Source organism: Poecilia formosa, unplaced genomic scaffold, assembly GCF_000485575.1.
Source record: "Poecilia formosa unplaced genomic scaffold, Poecilia_formosa-5.1.2 Scaffold105, whole genome shotgun sequence".
Taxonomy (NCBI): Eukaryota; Metazoa; Chordata; class Actinopteri; order Cyprinodontiformes; family Poeciliidae; genus Poecilia; species Poecilia formosa.
The window spans coordinates 1664991-1691741 of NW_006800044.1; the positions used below are offsets into that span (position 1 = coordinate 1664991).

The following is a 26751-nucleotide window of genomic DNA, read 5'->3' on the forward strand; positions in this document are numbered from 1 at the left end:
AAAACGGACGGCTGTTCATTCACACACACTCCCTTCATAAGAGTTAATCATTACCTAGTCTTGCACAGTCGGTACCCGGCTGGAATGTTAGCGAGTTTGCCGTTTGTGATGGCACTCGCTCTCCAAAACAGGCCGCATGTTTGTTACATCAGAGAAGTGCCAACTTTTTCACCAGCCCATAAGTTATGCAATTGTTGCCTGATTTATATTTTGCATTGTTCTCTTGTGTATGTCTTGTAATCCCTCTGTTTTCTTCTTATGGCAACACTGAGGGCACGTTTTTGCACATTGGCTGGCGTTGTGAAATTGTTTTTGTTGTTGTGTGACTGTCAGCCTCTGCGCTGAACACCGCAGGTATGTTTGGAAAGGGATAGGTCACGATATCACTTGTGAGATTTGCGAAACTTGAGGGTGGCGGGAACTCACGAGGACACGAAAAGTCAAAGTTTTTAAAGAGTTTCAGAATAATTTTTTTGAAAGAGCCAATTATAGTGCCTTTTGAATGGGATTAACACAATTTTATTAATTTATTTTTATTGTGGTTTTATATCATAGACCAGCATAAAATGGTGTATAACTGTGAAGTGGAAGGAAACTGATGTGTGTTGTTTATAAATTAAAAAATAAATAAAGTGCGGTATGCATCATGATGACTTTAAAGAACAAACCAGATAGGTCGGAGGTTAAATTGTGGAGCAGTTTAAAGCAACATTAGGCGATAAAACAACATCCCAAGCGTTCTCACACAGCACTGTTCAATCCATCGTCCCAAAATGGAAATTAATACTGTGAACCGATCAAGACATGGATGCCGACAGGCCAAGGAATGGAGTGAAACAAGAGGCAGCCAGAGACCAATGGTAACTCTGAAGGAGCAACAGGGATCCACGATTATGTACATGACCTCTATTTATCATGCACACCACGAATCTGGTCTTTATGCAAGAATGGCAAGAACACAGCCACTGTTAAAGTAAAGCCATAAAAAGTCATGGTTGGAACCCAACCATGAGTAAAGCACATGTGACTGCTCCAAGGAGTTTATTACCTACAAAAAAAAACTTGAGTTTGAGGTTCACATATACCCTCCAGCAGGTCAACAACCCTAAGGCAAAATGAACCAAATTGAGAATTTGTGGCAAGGCTTGAAAACTGTCACCCAGAGATGCTATCAGCTCAACATGATCTATTTGCTTAGGCTGAGCTTCACATATTTTACAAAGATCAATTAAACAAAGATTTAGTAGTGGAGACATACCCTGAAGACTTTCAGCTGGAATTGCAGCTAAAGGTGGTTCCACAAATAACTTGGTTCGAGGCGGTTATTAGATAATTGCTGCACAAAGTTGTTTTAACTGGATTTAATTTCTGTTGATGAAACTCCTATGAGCTGCACGTCAAAAGTTGTTTCCCTGTAACACGAAAAGAAAAAAAATCATGGACAGGCTCAAAAGGGTGTTAAAACTTTAGTAAAGCTCTGTAACCTTGCAGGGCTGCACATTGTCATGGAAGATGCAGTCTTTTGTTCTGCCTGGTGATGCAGAGGAGGTATTATTTTTCAGAACAGGATATCACTTCCTCTTCTAAATCTCAAGCATTCCTGCTCTGGGTCCCATGGCACCTCTCGGACCACGCCCTTTGACAGACAGGGTCTCTATGCAGATCACAGTCTCCAGATGCTTCTTCACAACCTTAATCTGTGCTCATTAAGCAAACACCTGCAAAGAGGGCAGCTGTTTACCTTTGGTCTAACTTCCCTGAAATCCCCTGGCTGCATCATCCATTAGGATCTTCATCTGTTTGGTTTTATAGCATTAACACGGCGGTGGCGGTGCCTGCAGAACTGCTTAACAAAGGCGAGAAAGAGGCAGGAGTTCTGATTGTATTGTTTAAATTTAAAGATGTTTATTTTTGTTTAGCTTCTTCAAAGTCCAGCTCCACTCCACTTCTCTCTCTCTCTCTCTCTCTCTCTCTCTGAAGGAGCCGTATGTTTCAGCGTGTTACGGTACCCCTGCAGAAACTGCAAGTGAGGATTGGAGGGGATTTCTGCTCTGTGGGAGGCTAAGAGAGCTTTCGGAGTAGAAATCCTCCCAACCTTGCTGCGGATCTGCCGAGCAAATCAAGGCGGCAGGCGATGCTCCGGTGCAATCCCCCCTCCCCTCTCCTCCCCACCCCAGCCGAGCTTCTGTCGCTGAGGCAGGGAGGCTGAACTAACCCCACGGATCCAAAACCAGCAGCTCACCGCCCCCTCCTTCGGCTGTACGTTTTTAAAAGCCCTGAGAAATCCGTGGAGCAGCCTTCAATAAAATCCAGATTTGTTTTGTCTGACTCTTGGTACTGGCAGTCTGCTGCGTGCCATGTTCAGCCTTGAGGAACAGTCTCTTACCTGTGGGGCCTTCGGGCTCTGAAGTGTGGAGGCTTACAGGGAGCTCAGAGGCCAGCTTCTTGTTATTTTTTCGGGGGCGAGACTGCAGTCTGATCTGTTGACTCACAGGATATTATGGCGTTAAAGTTTTATCCTTAATGCTTGGACTTGCATGTACACTGCCCGGCAAAGGTGGTCATTTTCCTTCCCCTTTTTAAAGGCATTTTGTCTCATTACAGCTCCTGACTTTTGCATATGTCATTGCAACTTGATGCGACAATAGCTAATAACTGTAAAGTGAGGGTAAATTATAATTACTTGTGAAAATAGAAATTCTGAAAAGTGTGGCATGCATTTGTATTCAGTCCCCTTTAATCTGATACCCATAAATAGAGCCCTGTGCAATCAGCAAATGAAGGGAAACCCTTAAAAAAATATATAATCATTGGAGCTGTACAAGAAGTATAAATAATTTTCCTAGGTATGTTCATATGTTTGCCCTGCGACAGACTGGCGACCTGTCCAGGGTGTACCCCGCCTCTCGCCCGGAACGTTAGCTGGAGATAGGCACCAGCACCCCTCCCGACCCCACTGAGGGACAAGGGTGTTCAGAAAATGGATGGATGGATGGATGTTCATATGTTTTTGGCTCTTGTAGAAAGTGTGGCCCAACATTGTCAGTGAAGGCCTAGAGAAGAACACCTCTTTTTTATCCATCCATCCATTTTCTTACACCCTTATCCCATTGCGGTCAGGAGGGTCACTGGTGTCTATATCCAGCTGTCAACGGGCGAGAGGCGGGGTCACCCTGAGCAGGTCGCCAGTCCATCGCAGGGCAACACAGAGACAGACAGTACAAACAGCAATGCACACACACATTCACACCTAAGGAGAATATAGAGAGATCAATTAACCTGACAGTCATGTTTTTGGACTATGGGAGGAAGCTGGAGTACCCGGAGAGAACCCACCCATGCACAGGGAGAACATTCAGAAAGACCCCAGGAATCCAACCTGTGACCTTTATGCTGCAAGGCAACGGTGCTACCAACTGCGCCACCGTGCAGCCCATCACCTCTTTTTATATGCTGTTAGCTATCCAGCTGTGTGGTCGACTGCCATCAGGGTGGAAGCTCTTATTGTTTTTTTAATTTCCTCCCTGAAAAAGCAGACAAACTCCACAGATTTTCATCCGTTTTTGCTACAAAAGAAACGTGTGATCATTGTTGTGGTTTCGTGTTGGTCCTGATGCTCTGCTGACATCCTGTCTGAGGTTGGAAAGCTGCGCTCAGTAAGCCTTTGGGTTTTGCACTTGTCTCCTATTTTGATGTATGTTCACTGCAAAGGAAGATGCATTTATACATGATGTGTCTGAGCACAATCTGTACACTGTGTGTGTTTGCACAGCATGTTCTGTGGCTGTTTATGTGACCAACGTTTCTGCTGATCGCTTCATATTCCGGGCCCTGAGTTTGGGTGTCTGTTTCATCTAATTGAAGGTCAATATTTGCATGAGCATTCCTACAAACACGTTTCCTGCAGAGGCTCGGGTTGGAAAGGACACAGGCTGCCCCTGTGCTTTAAGAATCAGACTGGCTGTCATGTTCTGACGTAACATCCTGATGAAAATGTTTGTGGTCTGATGTTTTTTAAAGAGTCTGAACTCATCTTGTGCACACGAGACTATTAAAGTAACATTACTGGGGAATGATGAAGTTCTAAAATATGCGCTTAGCAATATGATGGTTTTAAACTTTAGTGTCCAAATAGGGTATTTGAAAGCAAGAAATTGAGTTGGAGGAGAAACAAAACGCAGATTGCAGGAGTCAGGCAGTCAGGCCTCATGCATTGATTGCAGGAAGTGTAATAACTCATAGCTAATCTGAGCCATCAATTATTTTTCAAGACTGTTAATGTCAGGAGAGTAAATATACATCCAGTTCACAAGACAAGAAGATATAATACAGTACATGTTTCATAAGAAGGAGAATATTTTTTTTTAGAAATCCACAGACCTGTACTTTTTATTTCATTTTAAAATTATTGAGTCAGTTACAAACTGTTCAATGCAGTCCAGGGCTGACTGGTCCATATACTGAGGTTCCTTATTTTCGTCTGATTTAAGTTAATCCAAATGTTGAAAAAAGGTTTTGAAATACTTCCATTTTGTGTTTTTACAAATTTCGAACTAGGTTTTAATAATCACTGTCGAGAGTAAAATTATTCAGTTCAGTCAAACATTTTTTTTAAATTTTGAGCTCCATATGATCAAACGCAGTCCAGATTTTTTTAAAAACTGTGAAGGAAACATTTAGTTTAGCACAACTTAGGAACTATGAAGTCGTTTACTGGCTGAAAATCTGAAATTTAAAGCTTTATTTCCATACCCAATTTTCAGTAATTAATTCAGTAATGCATAATTATCTGGACTTGGAAAATGATAAAATCAAATTTCAGACAGGTCAAGACTGAAACTGGATATTCTGATCGGTCAGTTTAGTTAGTCCAACTGTAAGAAGATTTTATTTATTTATTTTTTGCATTGTAATTCATGTATATCTTGCCAGTTTTAAACAATCAATCCTTTGCTCACACTGAATTTAGTGAACTACAAACCAAACCTCAATAGTGCCAAAATCTAACCAAGTGTCTATGGTGGTAAAAACCCAACAATAGAAAACATGAATGAAAGTAAAACCATTACTAAAGAGAAGTTAGTGTGATAATTTCACCGCACCCACTCCTTACTCAAAGTGCAGACTTTCTTTTTCTAGTAGTTGGAGTGTTTTCTGTCTGAGTCAAACTTTTGCAATGGATTATTGGTACTGAAGAACACTTTCATTTCTCAGAGAAATGTTGAAGGTTTGACACATACAGTGCCTTCTTTGTGCCTGAAAAGCCTGGTAGCCGCCATGCAAACACTAGACTTTAATGAAGATTTTCTTTTTTACACATGTTAAAAAATATGTTGAAGTGTACAATTATTGACTATCAATTCTTATTGAAGTTCTTATTGTTTAAATCTTAAAGTTGTCTGAAAAGAACTAAGAACTGTGCAAGCAATTTTATACATATATAAAAGTTTGACATAAAAAAAATAGAAATCCTTCACTTCAGTGATTAGTGATCTGCAGAAAATGCAGATAATCTGTTAAAGACACTTTAAAAAGAACATTTTAAAAATTATTTTAAGTGCCACAGTCTCACACATACATACACTGTCTGCAACATGCATTCTCTGCAAACTTTTGCACCCCTGGAGAGGATCCCCTCTACTCCCCCCTAAACCCCTGCCCCCCCACCTCGCCTCTTGCAAGAGCAAAACCCCCGAAGTTGCTGACACAGACTCACGGAGCGTAATTGAGAAAATAAACAGATGATGAGGGGATGATGGGGGGAGAGTTTGCCTCTCATCGTGGGGCTAAATGTTTATCTTCTGCTGCTAGATGTTGAAGGCAAGGTTTTCATCTGCCTTTGATTTCCAAAGATGGATAAGGTGCTGAGGATAAACTAAGAGAAGGTAAATAGTTAAGGTTTGCGTGGCAAAAAAAAAAAAAAAAAAAAATAAAAAACATAGAATCTCAAATCTTCGGTTTTAGTTTCCTGTTAATTTTTTTTCTTGTAGCTTTTATGTTTCCTCTAACTTTGTTTTTGAACTCCCCACGGCGATGGATGAAGCCCACAACCTATCCACTGGATTTTCAGATTTAACTTTACTGATGAGAAAAAGGCTCCTAAAATTCAATCTGCCTGCAATAAAATGCAACACTTTGTTTGGACTGAACAGTAGCGTGATTAAAAATCCTCTAATCAGCTTTGCTGGCAAAAAAAAATCATTTTTCAGGTCGGACGACTGTGCTTCAGGCCCCCGGAAAGTGGCAAACTTTGAATGAATCTTCAACAACTTTCACTCCAGTAAACGATGTGGTTAGCAGAACCTGGTCAAAGTTTACATGTATAGCCTTTTTTTTTTTTTTTAAATATGTATTTTCCCAGAATCAAATGTTGAGATTGTGCAGTCGACGTGTATGAATAAGAAATTCTCCACATTTAATAGTGGTTTCAACAAGGAGCCACTGAAAACCAGACATTTTAGAATGGATTGACGAATGGATCCATGATTGGATGAAGACATGGATGGACATATGAATGGAAAATGAATGACAGGATGAATGTCTCGTGAGTAGAAGATGTATTATAGAAAGATGGCTGCATGGACGTAACAACAGACCAGTAATTGTTTGTTTCTTCCTAAACCTTCCCTTGCTGTTATCCTCTCCTCCATTGGAGTGATGTTTACTCGTCTTTAACAGAACCTGCAGCTATTTAAACAGAGCAGGTTTTACTGCTCTGTAACATGTCTCAGTATTAGTTGGCGACACGAGGCAGTAAAATTCAATGGGCTGGGTGAAATGAATTGTGCCATCAGTTAGCCATAGCTGCTCTAACAATAGCTATGGAGCGATATTGCATATGAAGCTTCCTGTAAGAAGCTCTTCCTCTTAGTCCGAGGAGTTAGATTGCTTTAATTATGTAATCCTGTCATTGTCAGCCGCCTCGATCGGCAGTCAGTGTGTTTGTGTCCAGGTAGTCTGCCGCCTCCTCCCTCTTCCCTGTGTTGCACTGTCAGCACGCCACGAGGGAGAAAAAGCCAGCTTAGTCACTGCATTCAGTTTTTCATCAACACTCTGCAACTTTAATATGCTTAATGGCGCTGCCTTCGCCCTGGTGTCAGCTGATTGACAGCTTGCTGGGCCAGGGGGATGGTATAGTGGAAGGACATGCGGTGCTCTTCTCTGGCTCTGGCCAAGACGTGATTTTTCACTCTGACAACTGCAGCCACAAGGACACTACAGGCTGGTGCACACCTGGCAGCGGAGTGGGCTTTTATTTCTGTTCTCTGTTATCCAAAAGACTCCTCGTTTCTTCTTCTCCATCTTCAGAGAGCCTCAGTGTGGGTATAGCTCTCATTGGGATTCTTTCTGAGCATCGTTGCGTCAGAGCAGCGGCGGCGCTGGATTCCCACTCATTGCCCCTGAGTAGGGTGTCCATTACAGTGGGAGTGGCCAAATTACACAGCGGCGGGAGATGGGAGAGAGGAGCCCTGGTGAGAACTGTGTTGTGAGAGGACAGGCGAGTTGACGGGTGTAAAGTGGAGAAATCAATTCGCTCCAAGCAAAAGAGTGTGAAACACACAAAGGCATTGTTGCCTTGGTGTGAAGAAGCATGTTTTCAATATCAGCCTTATGACCAGCTTTGCAGTAAGGTTATAAATCCTGAATTAAGTTGTTACGGTTAATGCTACTGCAATTTTTTTTGTTTTGTTTTTCCTTTTTCTGTCAGTGCAAAAGCATAATGTGTCTTTGTCAGCCTGTGGGATGGATGGTCTTGTGAGAGCGAGCTGTCCCTGTTGTAACAGTATTTCTTTCATTGGCCGTAGCCTGTGTTTTCCCTCGCCCGGTCCGTCATGTTCTCAGCATCTCCAAAAAACAAGTCAGACGTCGGTTGCTCAAGAGATGAAACCGTGGAAGTGGCGGTTCGCTTCGTTGGTGTCATCAGGGTTTCACCTCATCAATCCCTGTAATGCAGTGTATTACCTTTCTGTGTAACTTCTCTGTTATCAGATTATCTTCTGTGCAGTTTGTCACTCTGAACAGACTGCTATATTTAGTTTTGTTTCTCGTTTGCCACACCTTTTATACTTTGGTTTAGCACAGGGGTCTACTGCCCTGCAACTTTTAGATCCATCCCTGCTCCTACACACCTAAAATCACTAGACTGCATCATCAGCACACCCTCAAGTTTGGCAAAGCTATGTAACGAGCCATTAACCCTTTCATGCATAGTGGTCACTACAGTGGACAGCTGTCTAAAAGCCATTTTCTTGTGCTTCTTGTGGATTTTTATGTTATAAACTCACACAAAACACTGAAGTGGACACTAATGCATCATAAAATACACTATCAACTACTGGCCATCAGCTGCAAATGCAAGAAATTATTTTTGTTAAATCCAATATGGCCGACAGACAAAAAAGCATGCCAACCGACCCGGTCCCTCCTTCTACTGTAGACGACTCTTGCAGGTAAAAGAAAATATTGTGACATCAGATAACCCCTAAAGAACAATACAACTGATGCACTTTTCAAATAACTTTGTATTTGGAGAAAATTACAATTGATCACCTAAAAACATAAAATATTTTAACATAACATTTTTTTTCCTACTTCTTTTTAATGCCTTAAGAAAATCCAAACAATTTGGAAAGAAATCTTGACACAAAGGATCATAATTCATGCATGAAAGGGTTAATTTGATTCAGGTGTGTTTTAGCACATTAAAAATAAAACACCAAAAATGTTTTACTGAAAAACTTTCTAACTTTTTAAACAGAAGACACGCCGATTCTCATGTCTAAATATATCAGTAAACACTGCTTTCACAGTTCTCCGTTCAGACATCCATTGACAACCTGCCAAACCACAATGAGCAACACAAAATCTGGCGGTTTTCAAGTCTTGGTCTAAGAGTTTTTGCTTGTAAATAAGTTGGTGTGTGTTCAGAGAATTTTCTGTGTTTACAGAGTTTTGCTCCAATTACAGTATGTGTGTGCCTGCAGCATGCGCACACACACACACACACACATGTTTGCGTGGCTATCTTTGTGGGGACTTTCCATTGACTTTCATTCATTTCTACAGCCTAAACCTTACCGTTACCCTTTTCCTAACCCCACCCATCACATACCTAACCCTAACCAAAACTTAATTCATACCTTAGCCCTAAATCTGACCCCTGACCCAAAAACAGGGTTTCCCCTTGTGGGGACCAGGCTCTGGTCCCACAAGGAGCAATTGGTCTCCACAACGTAGTATATGTCAGGAAAATTGTCTCCACAAGGTATTACAAACAAACACACACACCTACACACACACACACACACACACACACTGCACACAGCTTGTCGTTTAACTCCCCCGTTGCCGCATATGTTCTAATACTGGTAATCTGTGACAATGTGCACAGCTGAAGGATTTGCAGCCCGTATTCAGCATCGATAATGAACAGGAGTGAGGCACCAGATTAGATTTTTGACATATTCCAAATAGACTTTCTCCTCTTGCTTTGACTTCTCACTGGAGGGCACATCTTTCCATTTGTTTAAATTTTTGCAGGTTCAGCCTTATGACTTCCTTGTCAGCTTTTCACGATTCTCTAAATGAGTTTCTATAGCTTAGAAATTTTTTTTCGAGAGTCGGGCTGTGTTAAATTAGATTTGGACAAAGTAGCTGACCTACTGAAGGTGTTGCATTTTCTGACCTCATTACTTGTAATTTTTGCATAGCCAGACCTCCTAAGGAGGAGCATTACTGGTCAAACATGAGCTGTTATCCTTTGTGGGACGAGAGAAGATACGCTTCTAAGCATGGATGTAGCGTGCATGCATATTGCATCTTTAAAATGTTAAAACGTGTCAAGATTTTGTCGGCTCTAACCACAAAGAAATATTGCTCTTTGTTATTTATTTTGGTAGTATGTTTCAGAAAGCTAGAAACGGGGGAAAATAGAAATTTTAAAATCATATGTATTCCTGTTTGATATTATTTCATATTAATTATTATGCATCAATTTTGTTTCTGATCATTTTGTTTGGAATTTGACACCAAAGTGAACTTTTTATAAGCTTAGAAATGTTCCATAATGTGTGAAGGGATCCGTTTTCTCTAGAAACTGGATAACTAAAATTGGCACATCGCCGCAGAACAGCCGAGTCAAAAACTTGTTTAACCACGTTCATCATCAAGGCTACTCTGCCTTGTGAAAATCTTTCCTGGAAATTATTCATTTATCACTCAATCCAATTTAAAAGCACTCGTAATTTTTGACAAAAATACACATCCAGAGTTCTTATCGCTATGTAACATTTTTTTACCCGTTTGAATATTCTCTCTCCTAACATGGACAAACAGCAGTGTTTTTGTAACGGCATCCACCCAGACGTTAATCAGTTCTAGGTGTATGCATCCACCAAAGCTATGCTTTCTCTTGAGACCTGAATCAGCTGATCAACTGAAGCCCATCATCCACACATGTTGACCAATTGTACAGAAATACATTTTATTGCATTTTTTAAAAAAAATAGAGTTTTAATGGAGGTGAAATGAGCTCTTTCACTCTTTGCGTATTTCTTTTCTGATTGATGCTCTAATTCATCCCTTATTGTGTCAAAGTCTGTGATGGATTGGCGACCCACCCAGGGCGTACCGTACCTCTTACCTAATGAACGCTGGAGGCACAGGCAGCAGATTCAGTCACCTTGGAATGCCAACTGCTTGAAGTTGCTGGAAACTTGGCTCTGTTTTCTAAGTAATTAGCTAATAATTAGTTGCCTACTTGTACATGAAGCATTGAATTTACATGGAAATATGGTGAGGTGATTATTAATTATAGAAAAAAAGGGGGGGGGGCAATGTAAACAGTGACACTGCAGCTGAAAGTTTGGTTTTATTCTAAAGTATTTTTATATCTTATGTTGTCTCAAATGTAATTTCTTAGATATTTTTTAAGTTTTGTCAAGGCTGGGATAGTTAATTAACCATCAATAGAATCATTAATTATGTACCTAGTTTCTTTCACATTGCTATTTTGTCTAGTGACCTGCACTTCTTTGAGGGGGATTATTTCTAGACCTCTAGAGGTAACAGAGGAGTAATGAATTATATGGATTACTATAAAAACCAGTAATGCATGGATTGCATTAAATCAGCTACTATAACAAGAAATAGCAGGAAATCAATTTACTCGGCCACCTATCCTACATTAATGTGCTGATTCCTCTCCATATCTTTTTATTATTCTCTATTTCTCTTTGTCTTCTGCCTTTGTACACTTTTCAGACAGCATCTATTTTCAGCAAAACCTTTTTTTTTCTCTCTCTGTTATATTCAAATGATCAGGCTTGCAGGCAGGATGATGCAGCTCTCAGGATGAGTGGGATGGTAGCAGAGGAAGGAGCAGAGGGGGTGCCTGTGGTTCAGGGAGTTTTTAATTCTCCTAGATCAGATCTTTTCAAGGCAACTACAACTGGACAAAGGCATGCCACCGTTCCTAATATAGGTCAAATTACCTTTTGTGCTTGATAACCAAGAGCACAGTTTATCATTTCACATTATGGCTTTGGTGGTCAGCATATAATTCCCTGGAGAATGTGTTTAAAACACTGGGATTTTTATCGCCCTCTGTAACTGCCTGTGTTTGCAGTGACAATAATTCTTGTTAACACCTAGAAATAAGTCAGTATAGTCAAAGTGTGGTCCTGTCTCTTTGTCGAGTAAAACAAACGGAGCAGTTGTTGACACAGTTCTGTGTGTCTGCTAACTCAAAGTGGGCCAGTTGGTTCCAGTAGCTTGGGCCATATTTTAGTTACAGTCCCGGTACATTGGGGTTTTCCATCCATGCTTTTAATAGAGGCATGAAAAGTTGGACAGTCACAAATAATCTCCACTCTACTGTCTTGTGTGATGCAATTCAAGCAGACTTGAGTTGTGGTGCAGAAACAGGGCGGTTTATGTCTGGCTGTCACTAAGATTGTGTTATTATAAGCACACAGCAAAAATTGGCTCTAATCGTGACATCATAAACCTCGTGTTTACAGTACAGTAAAACTGTCTCTGCAAGTGAGAACTGTCGATGTAAAAAATAAGGTGACCACAGTGTGATTATTTAGGTCTTTTAAGTATCTATTAGCTACCCACCTTCTATTATATTGGGTCGTCTCAGAGTGCTCCAGTAAAATAGCATGTAGTAATCACCAAATAGCTATTTGGTGATTTACCCACCAAATAGCCTGGAAAATTCCCTTTATTGGCTTCAAGTTTGAAGCTTTACAGCTTATGCTGGTTCAAATCCCAGCATGTGGTTTTGCATGAACCTGTTTTTCTTGACAGCAACAAATGTTTCTTCCCAACAAGAGTTTCTGCAGCACATTTCTACTGTCCTTTCCCAACATGTTTTCAAAAGCTATAATGTTCTGTTGATATGACACCTTAACCACAGTTTCAACCATCACTTGTTTCTAAATATTATGTCTTCAGTAAATTTACACCATCTGGGAATATTTCTGCGTTGTGCAGTTTGCTACAGCCCTTAGCTAACATTAGCATTAGCCTCTGTTTTGATATCACTTGTTGATAATTTAGCTCATTACATATTTTAGTATCACTAATTGTGTGCAGAAAAAGAAAATGTTCTCATGTTAGACCTATCTTGATTGCCATGATATTTAATGAGGTGTGCAGCTGTCTGGTGACATCAGAGCACAGCACTGGGAAGGTCACACAGCACAGGCAGACAGTGAGCAACAGAAACTAACAAATGAAAGAGAGAAACTAATACTCTCTTTCATAGTCAACCTAAGTGCAAAAGGAGTTTTAGGTGAAATCCATATTCGTAAAAAGTGAAGCATGCAACGTGAAACTGCTGCTGTGCTACAGTTTGTTGCTGGCTAACCAGACAGTGAGTGGTATCAGCTGGGCTGCTTGGTTGGTTGCTTTAACCTACCATGCTTAGTCTACATCCCCCAGAATGCCTTGCGGTTCTGGATCGGCGTTCAATGAAATGATCAACATTCTTTCAAACAGATTTTCTATTAATATTGATCACCTGTTGGTCACAATAGACATCATTGTTGTTTTTCTGCCCTGCCCTGTGAACCTAGCTTAAGGTTCACATTTGTACAGAATTGTATTATTATGGTGCAGTGTGTTTTTTATCTTGACAACTGTGTATAAATGATCCACCCGATGCCATTTAAGAGCTGCTTTTCCAAAGTGCCAAGGCCCACGTTTCAAATGGCACAAGTCAGAACCATTGCACAGAGCATGTGTTTTTATTAGTGAGACTCTTCTGTCTTGTCTCGGAGTTTCTCCTGTCCATATGCAGACAGTTTGTTTTCCCTCTTGTGCTGTTACTTTTTCCTCTCACTCCTCCTTTCTCTTTGTATTCACCCTCACCTCCACTTCCAGTCAAGTGAATGCATAAACAAAACAGCGAGTGCTGTGTGTATTTATGAATCGGCTTCGAAGAGAGAGCTGACGAGGCATGGATGCTCCAGGAGAGCCTCTGCTGACGGGCCGCTAATGCAGCATGGCAGCGGCGGCTTGACGTGGAGGAGGCAGAGTAAACTTTACATGAACGCTATTTTAAATTGAGTTGTTTGTTACTGCAGGTAGCAATTACTCCGGACCAGTCCAGTTTTGAGTAAACTCTGCAATCACAAGGAGGTCCGTGTTGATATGTTCTGTGGGCTCGGTCGTCGTATTTGAACGCTCTGGGGCCAGGCTCTCACCTGTTGACTTGCTGCTGCATCTGTGTTTGTCCAGGCAGCAGTTCAAGCAGCGACAGCTTGAATTAACATCGCGGCGGGTTACCGAGATGTGGCGATAAGTCACGGCGCCAGGGTCGTGCACGAAGCCAGAAAGGGTGAACCTGTTGTGGCTTTTGCGCAGAACAGCTGCAAAAAGAAAAAAAAAAAAAAAAGGAACTAACGCTGGTTTTCCCATCACGTGGGAGGAATCCACAAGGGTGACTTCACAGAAAAACGACAACTTCAGCAAAAAATAAAAATAACTGTGCGAAAGTGATTGCTGCTATAAGACAAAGACGGGAGTCTGCTGACCAGCATGAGAAGGCATGGTTTCAATTACGGAGAATGCTCTGTTGTTTTAAACTCTGTTATCTGTTTGCGACAACCTGCATGAAAAATTAATTCGTAGTGAAAGATTGAATGATGCTGAATATTTTCAAAATGTAGCTCGCGCCAACAGAGCTTTTGTGTCTTTCCATATTTACTCAGTGAAGTGAACGCAGCTCTCTCATCACGGTGTTGCAGCAAGCACATTCTTTTGTTCGCACCGTGACAGAGGAAAAGCTAAATACAAAGCAGCCAGCTGTGAACGACGTGTACAGTAAGCTGCGTGGGAGAGCGTGCTCTGTGGTCTCGACGTCCACGCATCAGTGAAACCTGTGAGCACAAGGAGGGACAGCTTCTGAAAATGTCAAAATGTCAGTTCCTCTTTCTATAATTATCCGCACCCGCCTCCCTGTGTGCTTTGTCACTCTTTTATTTTGTTTGCATACCACTCGTGCCAAGTATCGAACTGTCCAAAAGGGGATCGAGTGTCTCTGACAGGAATCTCTGTTTAAACTTTTCCTTCTTTCTTTAATTCGGCCTCTTTCAAGTTCAGAGTTGACCCTCCAAAATTCTCCATTTAGACAAATCAATCGGTGCAATTCTTAAATGTAGACTTTTAAGCAAAGATATGACAAAAATGCCTCCAACACTCTTTAAGCATAAAGGGTATTGGGGTGTCGAGCTGCTATGCCTTTCATGAAGGAGACAGTTCTGTGAACCCGGAAGATATTGGCTGAAAATGGTCAAAGAGAGTCATTATTCACACTAAAACAAGTATCAACATGGGCTTGACAACCACTCGGAGAGGAAGAAGCCATTAGAAACATGGCAGAATGTTATGTTTAAAGTTAAAGCTTGGACTCAAATAGGTTTTTCAAATGGACGAATGTCCAAAGCATAAAGTCAAATTAGATAGTGAGAAGAGACTGAAGGAATACAACAGGTTCTTTTCTTTGGAATATAATCATAACTTCAACATATCTGTTAAGAAGGTGCAGTTTGCTGTACATTGCATTGCATTGCTAAATTTAGTAAATAAGTCTAAGTGATTTTATTTTATTTTTTTAACTAACTTCTCTAAATTTTCCACTGTTATTGGCAAACTCCCAGTAACCAACAAGCAAACCGAGATCGCTGTATTCACATCTTTCACTAATTCAGAGCTGCGTTGGAATGATGAAAACCGACAGCTGCAGAATTACACGACTGTTTGTGAAAAGCCTCAGTACTTCTGCTGCTGATTGTGGTTCTGTATTTAAAAGTAAAAACAATAGAGATTAAAGTTAGTAAAATATGTCAATGATTTTTGTCAGGAGACAAACAAGGCAGATGATGGAGTAAATGTACATTTCCGTGAGGAGTGAGCGGACTTAGGGGTCTAACATGCTGTTCCCAAATGTGTATCAGCCGCTTCTCTCCAAATTTAGAGTTTTCTTATTTTTAGGGTTGTTGTTTTTTTGTTTTTTTTCCTCTTTTGGTAAATACAAACAGGTATAGTACTGCCGAGCCTCGTACGCACTGGGTAGGGTCCCTCTTTAAATGGATCTCATTTCTATCATAACACCACAGTCTTCTGAAGAGAATGGGTCAGTTTATTGGAAAACCACACGTCTGAAATAATCCAGCCTCACGACAGAGAGAGTTCTTTCTGAATGCTGACATATTTTCCCACTGCCAGTGTCTGCAATTTACAGGGTGAAAGTCCAAAAATATGTCATGTGCACGGTTGTCTGTAAATGCATAAACCACTCATTTGGTCCAAATTATAGTCTGCGGCTGCTCCAAAACAGCACAAAGTTTCTTATAAAGCATGATGTTTGCATTTTAGGTGTTGCTTCTACCTACATTATAGCATGTGTGGAGAAGTAAAGAAATTTCCTCATGCGACTGCACCACAGGGGAGTCCTTGTTTCCATTTACTGTAAAGGCAAACAGCTTTGCATATACTGTAAGTCTGGACTGCTCTACGCTTATAGAATAACGTACTCAGTATTTTCACACCTTCACAATCGCTGCACTTCCCATTTTGAACCTCACTTCCCCCGTTAGAGATGCTCCACTCCAGGAGATATCAGAGGGGTTGCACCAAGCAGCTCAATAAATTATTTGGTTTTGATTTTGAAAAGGTGATGCTGCAAAATGTTTGTGCAGGATACACAAACTTTTAGAGTATAACTGAAAAGTGCAACACAGAGCACCACTGCGTCAAAGATTATGATCAGTGGTCAAAACAAAATCTCTGTAACCACATTTCCTCACAGCAGACTACGTATAGGAGACAGAGAATTAAATTAAATTGCTGGTTGTCAAAGTGGTATGAAGCATACGACTGGTGGGTCCAATCGGCTCGCGGTTATTACTAAACATCTTGCGGTAGACGGGAATATTTTCTCCCCCAAAATGTTGGTTTGACTAAAACTGCAAAAGTGTGATGACACGGTGAAAGGACGAAATCAGCACCACCCATTCTTTAAAACATCTGTTTACATTTTATGTGCAACGCTGGCAGACTGAAATTTTCCAGGTAAAATCGGCTTTAATATAAACCTGATATCAGATCAAAGAGTCATGTTGTTATCGGAGCCGTGATCGTTATCGAACCGTATCGGTACCTTTTCCGGTTGCTGTGGAGCTTTTGGGCAAACTCGCGTCTACATCAGACCAGGCCTGGTCTCAGTGTTCGTAACATCTGTGCTGAGCAACTTTCCTGTCAATCAGCGCCACAGTGGCAGTTCTGTTCTGTCCTCTCCCTCTTCCACTTCCCGACATCTTCCCGTCAGAAACCCTCGGTCTGAGGAACAGTGGACAAAGGGATGACGGATGGGTGAAGGTCCCTGACAGGGAAGTACGGCATGGAAGGTGTGTGCTGTAAAGGGTGACAATGAGCACATTCAGGCAGACACAATACAGCGCCTGGGCCTGCAAAGCCGGCAGCATCAGGCCGGCACAACCCCATCTACAGCCGTCAGCTGCACTGAGCCGGGGGTAATCACCCAGTTCTGAACAACACTCCTATTGACTGTGGCAAAATAAAGCAGAGGGAAACACAAAGCACAGATGTAAGAATAGAAGACGCATGTGGTTAACACAAGAATCACTCGGGGAAGGGGTGAAGGAAAGCACGAAAACGGGGCGTTTTGAAAGGGAAAGCAAACAAGGGGGCGGACGAGCATGAAAAAAGACACAATTAGAGCAGGAGAGGATCATCTCCTCCTCCTGACTCATCCGCATCTCCTGGCTGCGAGTCCCACCCGGCCACCACGTGTTGCCGGCCTGCATGGATTCATGCTCCCCTCTGCCTGCCTTCTGATCAGCGGCCCAGCCATCCGCTCATTTCGAGTGCCGGCTCGACACTGTGCGGAGCGTGTTTATTTTAGAACGTGTGACTCACACTTCCTGCGCTCTCTGCCAGCGAGGCAAATCTCTATGGAACAGCAGGACCTCCGCTCATTCTCAATTCTCCCTCTCCTTCTCTTTCTGTTTTCTCCCTCGCTCGCCCGCCGTGGCGACGCAGAGCTGGTAGGCCCGGCCCGGGGGCTCCTGTGTAATCGTCTGAGCCGATCCCGCTCTGGAATGCATTTACAGATGCGGGATCGCAGCTGGATGAGACTGGGAGCCTTTTTTTTTTTTTTTTTTTTTTTTTCTGCACGCATGATGAATGTTTTGTCACTTTTGAAGGGGACCATAAGAGTTTTTTCTTTCGTTTCACTGCCACAGAGTAGGACGAGTTTGCTGATAAGGAGGCGATGATGACTCGCAAGGAAGCGCCTTCCTCGTCGTGTGTTGCAGGGGAAAACCCCGCGCGAGAACCTGTTTGTAATCTTGTCTGTTGGCAGCAGCGAGCCACAGCTATGACATGTGTTTGTAGACGATCCTGCCCCGTATGAGTGCTAATGGTAAATGATGATAGTACTGCAGTAATTTAGAAATGAGGGGATTTTTTTTTTATTTATTTATTTTTTTTTATCTCAGACCCTCGGCATCACTCTCACACGAAGCAGCTTCTTCTTCTTGCTGAGACATCTTCCTCCTCCCTGCATATTTATACAGTAGAAACATTCATTCAGTGTCTTCCTCTCCCCGTCTTTCTCCATCACTCTTTTTTTTTGCCTCTCTCTCCTTCTCTCTCAGCAACACACCCACTCAAGCAGTCATATCCGCTCGCACTCTCTGGCTCTCCCTGCTTGTCTCACAGTGCCTGTGAAGCGTCTCTGAGGGGGAAGACCGGTCTGCTCTGTCAGGTAATCTAAACTCTCTGTCTCACTCTGCACCCCTCTCCTTCTATTTCTTTTTCTCTTTTTTCATATTTGCATAATCCATCTTGAAACTGCAACTGCTCATATTTTCCAAAAGAAAAAAAAAACAACAAAAAAACAAACAAAAAAAAAAACCAGAGGAGTAGAAATTTGTAGGTTTGTACAAAAGTTGATTAGAATAGTTCAGAGTTTCAGCAGTGATCTCAGTGCAGCTTTTCAAAAAAGGAGTCACCAGGTTACTGTTTCTTTTACTGGGCATGGGTGCAAATTTATAGCCTGCTATAATTTTAGGGAAATTCCAGAACTATGCATGTGTTATGTGATAGATTTGTGTGTTTCCCTAATGTTTTTAATCCCTGGAGCAAAGTTTTGTTTTAATATTGATTGAGAATACAACATTTGTGGCTGGGGAGTGGAAGGTGAAGAGATGTCAACCAAAAGATGTGTGGTGATGTCTGTGTGTGGATCCAGGGTCACTGGGGTTGAGAAAAATGGACTAACCAAGTCTGACTTTTAACTCCTTTATTTAGTGGAAAATAAAGTTTTTGGCCAACCTGAACTAGGTTTATAAAAGATGTCCCTAGACATTTAGTGTTTGGAAGATGGCACTTTAATTTTTTATTATTTTGGGGGATTTTTTTTGCAACTTTTCTCAATTATGTTTTAAGGCAACCACATCCACAAATAAGAGGACGGAGAACCTACCACTTTTAATTCTGTGTGTAGTCAACAAAGTGGCGTTGGAGAGCCTCTCGTGTTTTTTACCCACGCTCTGCTCCTTTCTGAATGAGACCTGTTTACCTGCAACTACACAGAGTTGTGTTATTAGTCATAGCGAGCCCGGCGATGGTTGAGAGGTGCCAGTCTTGTCGGAGCTCTGCGAAATCCCTCTCTGCGTCCTCTGGCCTCAGAGCCACGGCAAACACAGCGCGATCCCAGACTAGAGCCGAGCGGCTGTGAGCGAGGGCTCTGGTATGTGGGGTTTGTCAGACACAGCGGTAACCCTGGGTGGGTGCGAGTCTCGGCGTTTGGGGTTTTCTGGCCTGGTTTTGTTTCTGCGGAACCGTTTGGGTTTCAGTGTCTGGGTTTGACCGAGAGCTCTGTGCAGAGTGGGTGTGATTTAACTTTCCGACTGCCTCTTCAGCTTGGGAATGCTGCAGAGCCACCTGTACAGTATTGAGCACTGAACTGCTTACTTGGCACTGTGGTTGTGTCGTTGCTCAGAGGGGGAGGCCAAAGTCAGGGGTCACGCCAGCTTGCCGTCGCACGCCGAGGCAAAGCGGTTCCCCACCTTACTTCCTGCTGCCAGTGTGCGTCTGTAGTCAGAGAGGATGCTGGGAGATAAATTTAGACCTCCAGCTCCCTCTCCATCTGCCCGTTGCTTCAGAGTAGGAATGGTTTCCATGGGAACTTGCAGCAGGCTACCGCCAGTAGGAGAGGAAGAGAAGTAGAGTGTGTTTGTGCAGCTTGTTTATTTTGCTGATTTATTAAAAAAATAAATAAATAAACACAAAAATGTTTTAGTTTCAAATTTATTGATCAAACCTTTAAATTAAATATGCAACAATAGGCTCACCAGAAACACAGCTCTGGTTTCCTCTTGATTGGATATTTTAATGATCAAATAATGAAAAACATATCGTTTTTATTTCCCCTAATCAATAAATCCATTAAAACCAAGAACACTAACCATTTCCCTAACTAAAAACTTCACCCAACTGCATGTATGTTTGATGCAATTTTTGCATGTAATAAAAATCAGGCAGGGTTTGGGGAAACAGGCTTTGATGCGTAAGTTGGATTACTCTTGTAAGTCTTCCATTTAATTTTGGATTCAAAACGAGTACATCTGTCAAAAAACCTGCAACAGACCTTCCCCTTTGTGTTCTTTAGTATTTAGAAAGAAAAACAGCTGAGTAAGGAAGGAAGACAACAAAGGAAACCAGAAAGCGTTATTTATGTGGAAAATCTTGATCGGTTGATTTGCACTTTTATTGTGAAGTGACTGCTCTTTGAACGCATTATTAAAACAATTTAATGTTGTATATATCAAATTAAATAGGAAGAAATATTGTTAAGCAATACAGCTATGAGAGATGCGCCTCTCTGGCTTGTCCTGACCCCCTCCAGTTATCTTTGAGGTCTGACCTGCTAATCTCACTTCGAGCCAACTCCAAGTTTCGTCTGTGTCACACAGTTTCAAAAGACATTTTTAACAAATTCAATTGTAAAACTGCTGCAATGCTAATCTAGAGCCTGGGCAGAGCCAAATGCTTTGTGGGATTTTACAGCTCGAGACGGGCGAGGAGCCTCGCTGGATCCAGTAAACATGATGGCGGGAGACAGCGTTTGACGTGCATGATGACACACGCGTAGAAGGGAGATGAAGTGTGAGCTCCTCCGTGTGTCAGGGGCTCCCTTGGGTGACTGCATCACAGCCCGTTTGTGCAGACGGAGCTTTGCGCATGCATGCTCACCCTGCGCACGTTCCCCCTTTCGCTCCGTCTTCCCGTCTCTGCAGACGAGTCATTAGTCACATTTCAGGCGGAGACACCGTTGTGGAAACCAGCTTGCACAACAGATTGCTTTAACGAGCTTCGACGCTGTAACTCCGAATTAACATGGAGTAGATTTAAATCTGTGGAGCAGCTGGATTATTCTTCCCCCTCACACCTTGGCCTAAAAATAGACGCAGGAACACCCTTTCCCCACCCGCACCAGCAACAGAAGACTTGTGTGTCACATTCTAATCTCATTTTTAGCCATAAGCGAATCGTCGAAGGCGCCGCGTTGTAGTGTTGTTGTGCGTTAACAGGAACCACTGTTAGGATGTCTCCTCTGTGGAATGAGATCTGTGAGAAAGGAAACCCCCTGACTGAAATCAGGGTAAGTCACCTCAGGGCATCGGCTGATCAGGTTTACCGAGGTAGATTCGAGGGCTTTCTGTGCATTTCGTCCCGGTTGCACCTCTGCTCTACACTATGTGTGTGCGATATGGGTGTGTGTGCTTTGTCTTAAAGTAGGCTGTCTCTGGCATTCCTTTCGCTCATCCTCCTGGCACGGCTCTGACTGTGCTTCCTCACTCCGACCTCGCAGTCTAGACTGCGATGAATAATGAAAGCGGTGCTCTTCCCAAACCGTCTTAAAAATCTTCTAATTGCCCTGTTTAAGGGCTGCGTCAACAGCCAGTCCTGAGATCATTAAACCTGACCTCTGATAACAACTATGTGAACTGAGACATTTGTTCCAGAGGATGTCGAGAACGAGTGTGTGTTATTCTCTGCCTTCTCTCTTCTATTTATATCCGGACCATCTTTTTTTTTTTTTTTTTCATTTTCACCCACTTGGTTTCTCTACCAACACTTTTCCTTTTCTTTGTGTGAGGCCTGGACAATACTGGCAAGCTTTGCAAAAGATATACAACAATATATCAATTCATCATCTGCATAGACACATTTTGTTGTAGATTATCTGTGAGTGTGTGCTGCAGTGATTAGGTTAAACTATGTTAATGTACTGAAATCAGTCTAGTCACAGTCGCTATATGCTGTCAAACATTTGTCTGAAGGATGAATTTGTTCCAACCAACTGATTTGCAGTGGCTCAAAAGGAAGAGTGAGCATGGTGGAGGGCTGAAAGCAGCATATGTTTGGTAGAATACAACTACAGGGAGAATGTTTTTTGTTTTTTTTGTTTTTTTCAGCAAAATGCTTTAGGCTTTAAAATCTACTTCAAATAGGTCTTATAAAGTCAATCTGTGTTGCTCATTGGGAATGTATTTCCTATAGTTTCTTCTATCACTTATAGAAAACAGTCAGATCTTTGTGGTGATGTCTGCTGTTCAGGAGAATAGCTGCGTAGAGTGGATTTACCTAAAGGGGCAGCATAAAATGCACCACTGATTATGTTCGTGCCAGAATTGGAAAACACACTCTTATGTTGTGTTAAACAGCCCACACCAGCCGCATCTGGTCGGTGACGGACGCTTTAGGCACAGCTCTCCACAATTCTTTAAAAACATTTTCCGTTTAGAAGCATCAATGCTCCTGAATCAACTATTCAGGACTGATGTCCAATAAGCTGTTTCCCTCTCTAGACACGCGGCACTGCCCAGTTCCCGGTTTGCTCATTTTGCTCATGTTTATCTGCTGTTTTTGCTAATTTGTGGTGTGTACTTAATAGTCCCCTTCAGATAGATATTTTTTTTATTTTACGTCAACTTCTTCCCGGTGCAGTTCTCGTAGTCCGGCAGAATAACGTGTCCCTGCTGGTTGAAACGTCCCAGGATAGAAACAGCTGCAGCAGCCATCAAACTGTGGAGGAGGGAAAAAAGAAAACAGAAGTGAAATTTAATGGTGTTTCGGTTTGTTGTGCTGCGTAATGGCCCAGTGTTGTTGCTGGAAATCCGCTGTAATGAAAGACTTCTCTGCTTTAAAGAAACACAAGCTGAACAGATGATTGGCCCGCATCTGAAATGTGGGAAAACGTGCAGACCGAGGCAAGAATCTGTCAAGTTGTTGCCAAAAGGAAAGGTGATTCTTTTCCTCTTTTTTTTTCACCGTCTCTAATGAAGGCTGACTGCGCTGTGTTTTTGTCATTATAAAAAGCTGTCATTACCGCACTGACACCGCTGGCACCGTAAGCTGCAGTCATCTCTTGGGTCTGATTATTTAGCCACCGTCTCATCACTTCCCACCTCTGTTTCTTTTCCTCCATCACCGGCTTCTCTCTAATATTTTCCAGAAAACCCGTGCGGATTTTTGTCTGCGTTTTCTCCGTCTGCCTGTTTCCCCCCGCTGCAGAGATATGCAGCTATGAAGAGGAACACACAGGGCGTCCTCCTTTTACCGAGCGCTCATCTCCAGAGTGTGACAGGGTTAGGGAGTTGAAGACGGTGTCAATGTCATAGATAGTGAATGATACTCTGGATGAGCCCGTGCTGAGAGTCTGTCAGCAGTCAAGCATGGCTGCTGACTGAAAATGTTATGATTGGCTCTGTCCGTTCCCCCCAGTGTGCTTTTACTGGCTGCAGTACAAGATTCTTGTGTCTTGAGTTGAGCCTCAGTACAGCCTTTGTAGCAATTTGGGGGTGAGGGTGGGGGGAAATATTACAGAACATAGATCTTGATAAAGAATAAGATTTCACTCCAGCCTCATCTCTGAGTCTCTGTGATCAGCTATTCTTAGCTCCTCATAAACACAGCTTTCTAGTAGTGTCTAAGTGGGAAATATTACAATAGATCCATCTTGATAAAAGGTTTTCCTGGGATCCTGACGTAGCCTGATGGCAGTAAGCGTTGGGAGGGAGCTGACACTGAAACACAGGAGTTTTAAGCCTGGAAAACAATCCACACCATTTACCTCCCTCTGCTTTGCTGCCAGATCAGATAAGCATAGGTAGAATTTGCAACATTTGTTTTGACTTCTTGCTCTCATACTGGGAGCCTTGGCTGCGTGACTGCAAGTGCCCATGCTGTGGATGCTGCCTGGTGGACCTCAGGCTTCTCTGACCCCTGCAGTGTGGACTGCTCTTTGGTCAGATGTGATACCATGAACTTAAAATACCTTCTGTAAGCAACAGTTCTAAATTAGATTGTTTTGTAATGAGGTTTTCCATAGCTTCTATGAAGATTCAGAAATATTTGTATGCCATGTTACCATGTACATTTGTCCAGATCACTATGATGTTTTGAAATACTACATTACAGAAATATTGACTTGACTGGCTTAGGATTGCTTTTGCTCTATCAAACTAAATAGGACTTCCTGATACTGTTTTACAAATGAAATTTTGAATAAACAGTTCCCACTGTTAATTGACCCTGAGAAGGAATGATCAGCACTGTAGGGTCTAGTGAATCTCTCCATTGGTCAATAGGCTGGACACCTCTAACCTTGGCAACTGGCAAGCCAAGTTAGAACTACAGATAAGATTATTAAGAGGACTAAAGTATTTATGTTAGTACATCTAAAAAATACACAGCTTTAATATGTATCCTCTTTTGTGACCATTTTTTTCTTTATTTTTTTTATATTTCTTTAGATCCACCCAGAAGCTGAGCAGCTGCCAACCTCAACAATCAACAAAGAAGATGTGGGCATCACCCTAGGAGGACTGCTAGAATGGCTGTGGCTGGAGAGACGTTTAGCTGCTTTGCACAGAGAGAGCTTTCATGTTTACCTGCATCAATGCAGCTCCAGGGCACCTTTTAATGATGCCTCATTTGGAACTTTGGATTAACTCGCGGCCCACTCTGAAAAAAGTCCTCATTTTTGATTTACAGTTCAATCTCTCGATGTTCCATCGCCTCTGACCTTATTTTGCCATGCGATTAAACCAATGAGGCTCACGGAGCCCTTTGTTACGTGTCTGTGAGGTCTCCTCCCCACTCTATGGAGGCTGAGCCCAGCCGTCCGGCCAACGGGGAGCGCTCTGGAAGGCAAGAGTCGCAGCATGCAACAGCTGAGTCTTCATTAGGGTCTTGTCCACCTCAGCAACCCCAGCAGCCTCCTAATCCTCGTCCTGTACATAGAGCTTTGGGGCGCTTGCAAAACCGTCAGCCCAAACGTACCGACCTGCTTCGGTTACAGCAGCAGCAAGCAGCAGTATGGCAGCATTCAGAAACCCCTGGTACATCTGGAGCCAGTTTTTTCCCTGCAGCTTCCTCTTCATCCTCATCCCTCATCACTATGTCCTCCACCCAGGGTGAGCATAGTCACGGGGGGCCATCTCACTCCAGTCACGAGGCTCTAGAAGGTGTCAGCTCTCCCAAAAAGGGGGAGAAGAAACCTCAAAAGCCAGGGAAATATGTGTGTTCATATTGTGGTCGTCCATGTGCCAAGCCAAGTGTTCTTGAGAAACACATACGCTCCCACACAGGAGAAAGACCCTATCCTTGTGCTCCGTGTGGCTTTTCTTTCAAGACCAAGAGCAATTTGTACAAGCACCGCAAGTCACACGCCCATCGCATTAAAGTAGGTCTGTCCTCCAGCCGAGATGAGCCCAGTTTCAGTGGACCAGAGGGTAGCAGTATTGGAGAAGACCCCGAAGAGCACACAGAGGGAGAAAGCACTGAATCCGAAGATGAGACTGGCCAGCGCAGAAAATCTTCTAAAGAGATGCTTCGACAGCAGAGGAAAGGGGCTAAAGAACGGCTTGGAGGCTCTGAGGAGAGCCAAAGGCCTGAGGATTCTCAGGCTGTCAAGCAAAAACTGGCATTGAGGCTTAGGAAACGGGGCCCCATGGCTTCACCAGATGACCCTCCCTCCTCCTCTCTCTCCACATCATCTTCATCGTTAGGCCCGGGTAGTAAGGGCAGCACAGAATCTGGCTACTTTTCTGGATCAGGCAGTACCGACCTGTCCCAAGTCAGCCCGCCAAGTTCCAGTGCCAAAACCTATGCAGAAATTATCCTAGGGAAGTATGGAAGACTTGGAGGACAGCAGCGCAGTCCCCACCAGCACCAGCTTCCTACTTCACATTCCTCATCATCAGGAAGTGAGGACAAAAGCATTCCCTTTGCTGTACCCAAAACTCAAGTTATTGAACACATTACCAAGCTCATTACCATTAATGAAGCAGTAGTAGACACCAGTGAGATTGACAGCGTAAAGCCTAGACGCTCCTCCATCTCCAGGAAAAGTAGTATGGAGTCACCCAAATTTATTATCCCTAAAGATCCCTACACGTTTGACCCAAAAATAGAAGCTGCAGGTCCCAGCGGTTTGAGGCATCCCCAAAACTCTGAGGCAGATCCATTGAGTACCCAGGAACTTTCAGCAGTGCCTCTTCTCAGAAGCCACTCATTGCCATCAACTACAAGCCAAGTAGAGCCCCTCACTTCGGGCACCATGTCTCCAAGAAGTTACCGCCTTAGCCAGTCATTTGATGAGCAGCAAGCAGTGGTCGCAGAGATGAGAGGTGCACAGCGTATGCTCAGACGCCAGCCTGCCATAGAGGTACCCCTGGGAGCTGAGTCAGTGTTGGAGGAGAGCAGCCCTGCATCCTCATCTTCCTCAGCCAGAGAAGATCATTCAGGCAAGCAACCACATCATCCACAAAAGAGTCAAAGCATCTTCGAATGTAGATCTTGTGGTGTTGGCTTTCAGCACAGTGAGGACTATGAGGGTCACAGAAGAGTATGTCCAGGACCAAAACAAGAGGGCACTGATGCACGTAGCCCATGCAGAGAGAATCGTCCCCCACTGATGCACTCCAAGTTCCGAGCACTGGCCATGGCTGTGAGGAAGAGGAGGAAAGAGGAGAGCCTCGAGGAGGATCCCCCCAGTCCTGGAACTGTACCCATATCAGGCAGCTCTGAAGGTCTCATTCCAGTGCCGAGCAGACCAGAGCACAGCCAGGGCCTCTCAGGTTTGTTTATGCATCCTTGTATTGGACTACTTGTAATTCTGTTTTCTAGAGGCAACGTGCTGCATCT

General features: G+C 42.9%; 1 protein-coding gene across 3 annotated transcripts in view; it reads left to right on the plus strand.

Moving 5' to 3' along the window:
- hivep3b (HIVEP zinc finger 3b) overlaps positions 1-26751 on the plus strand; it is a 48873-nt gene that overhangs the window by 6525 nt on the left and 15597 nt on the right. The window contains exons 2-3 of one of the 3 annotated variants that reach the window (XM_016675025.1): positions 18189-18298; positions 24357-26684. In XM_016675025.1, the coding sequence (XP_016530511.1) occupies positions 24707-26684 (1978 nt within the window). In that variant the 5' untranslated portion in view covers positions 18189-18298; positions 24357-24706. Of the gene's footprint in view, positions 1-18188; positions 18299-20848; positions 21200-24356; positions 26685-26751 lie in introns of those variants that run through there. The other 2 variants (XM_016675026.1, XM_007559629.2) reach the window with 2 other exon arrangements.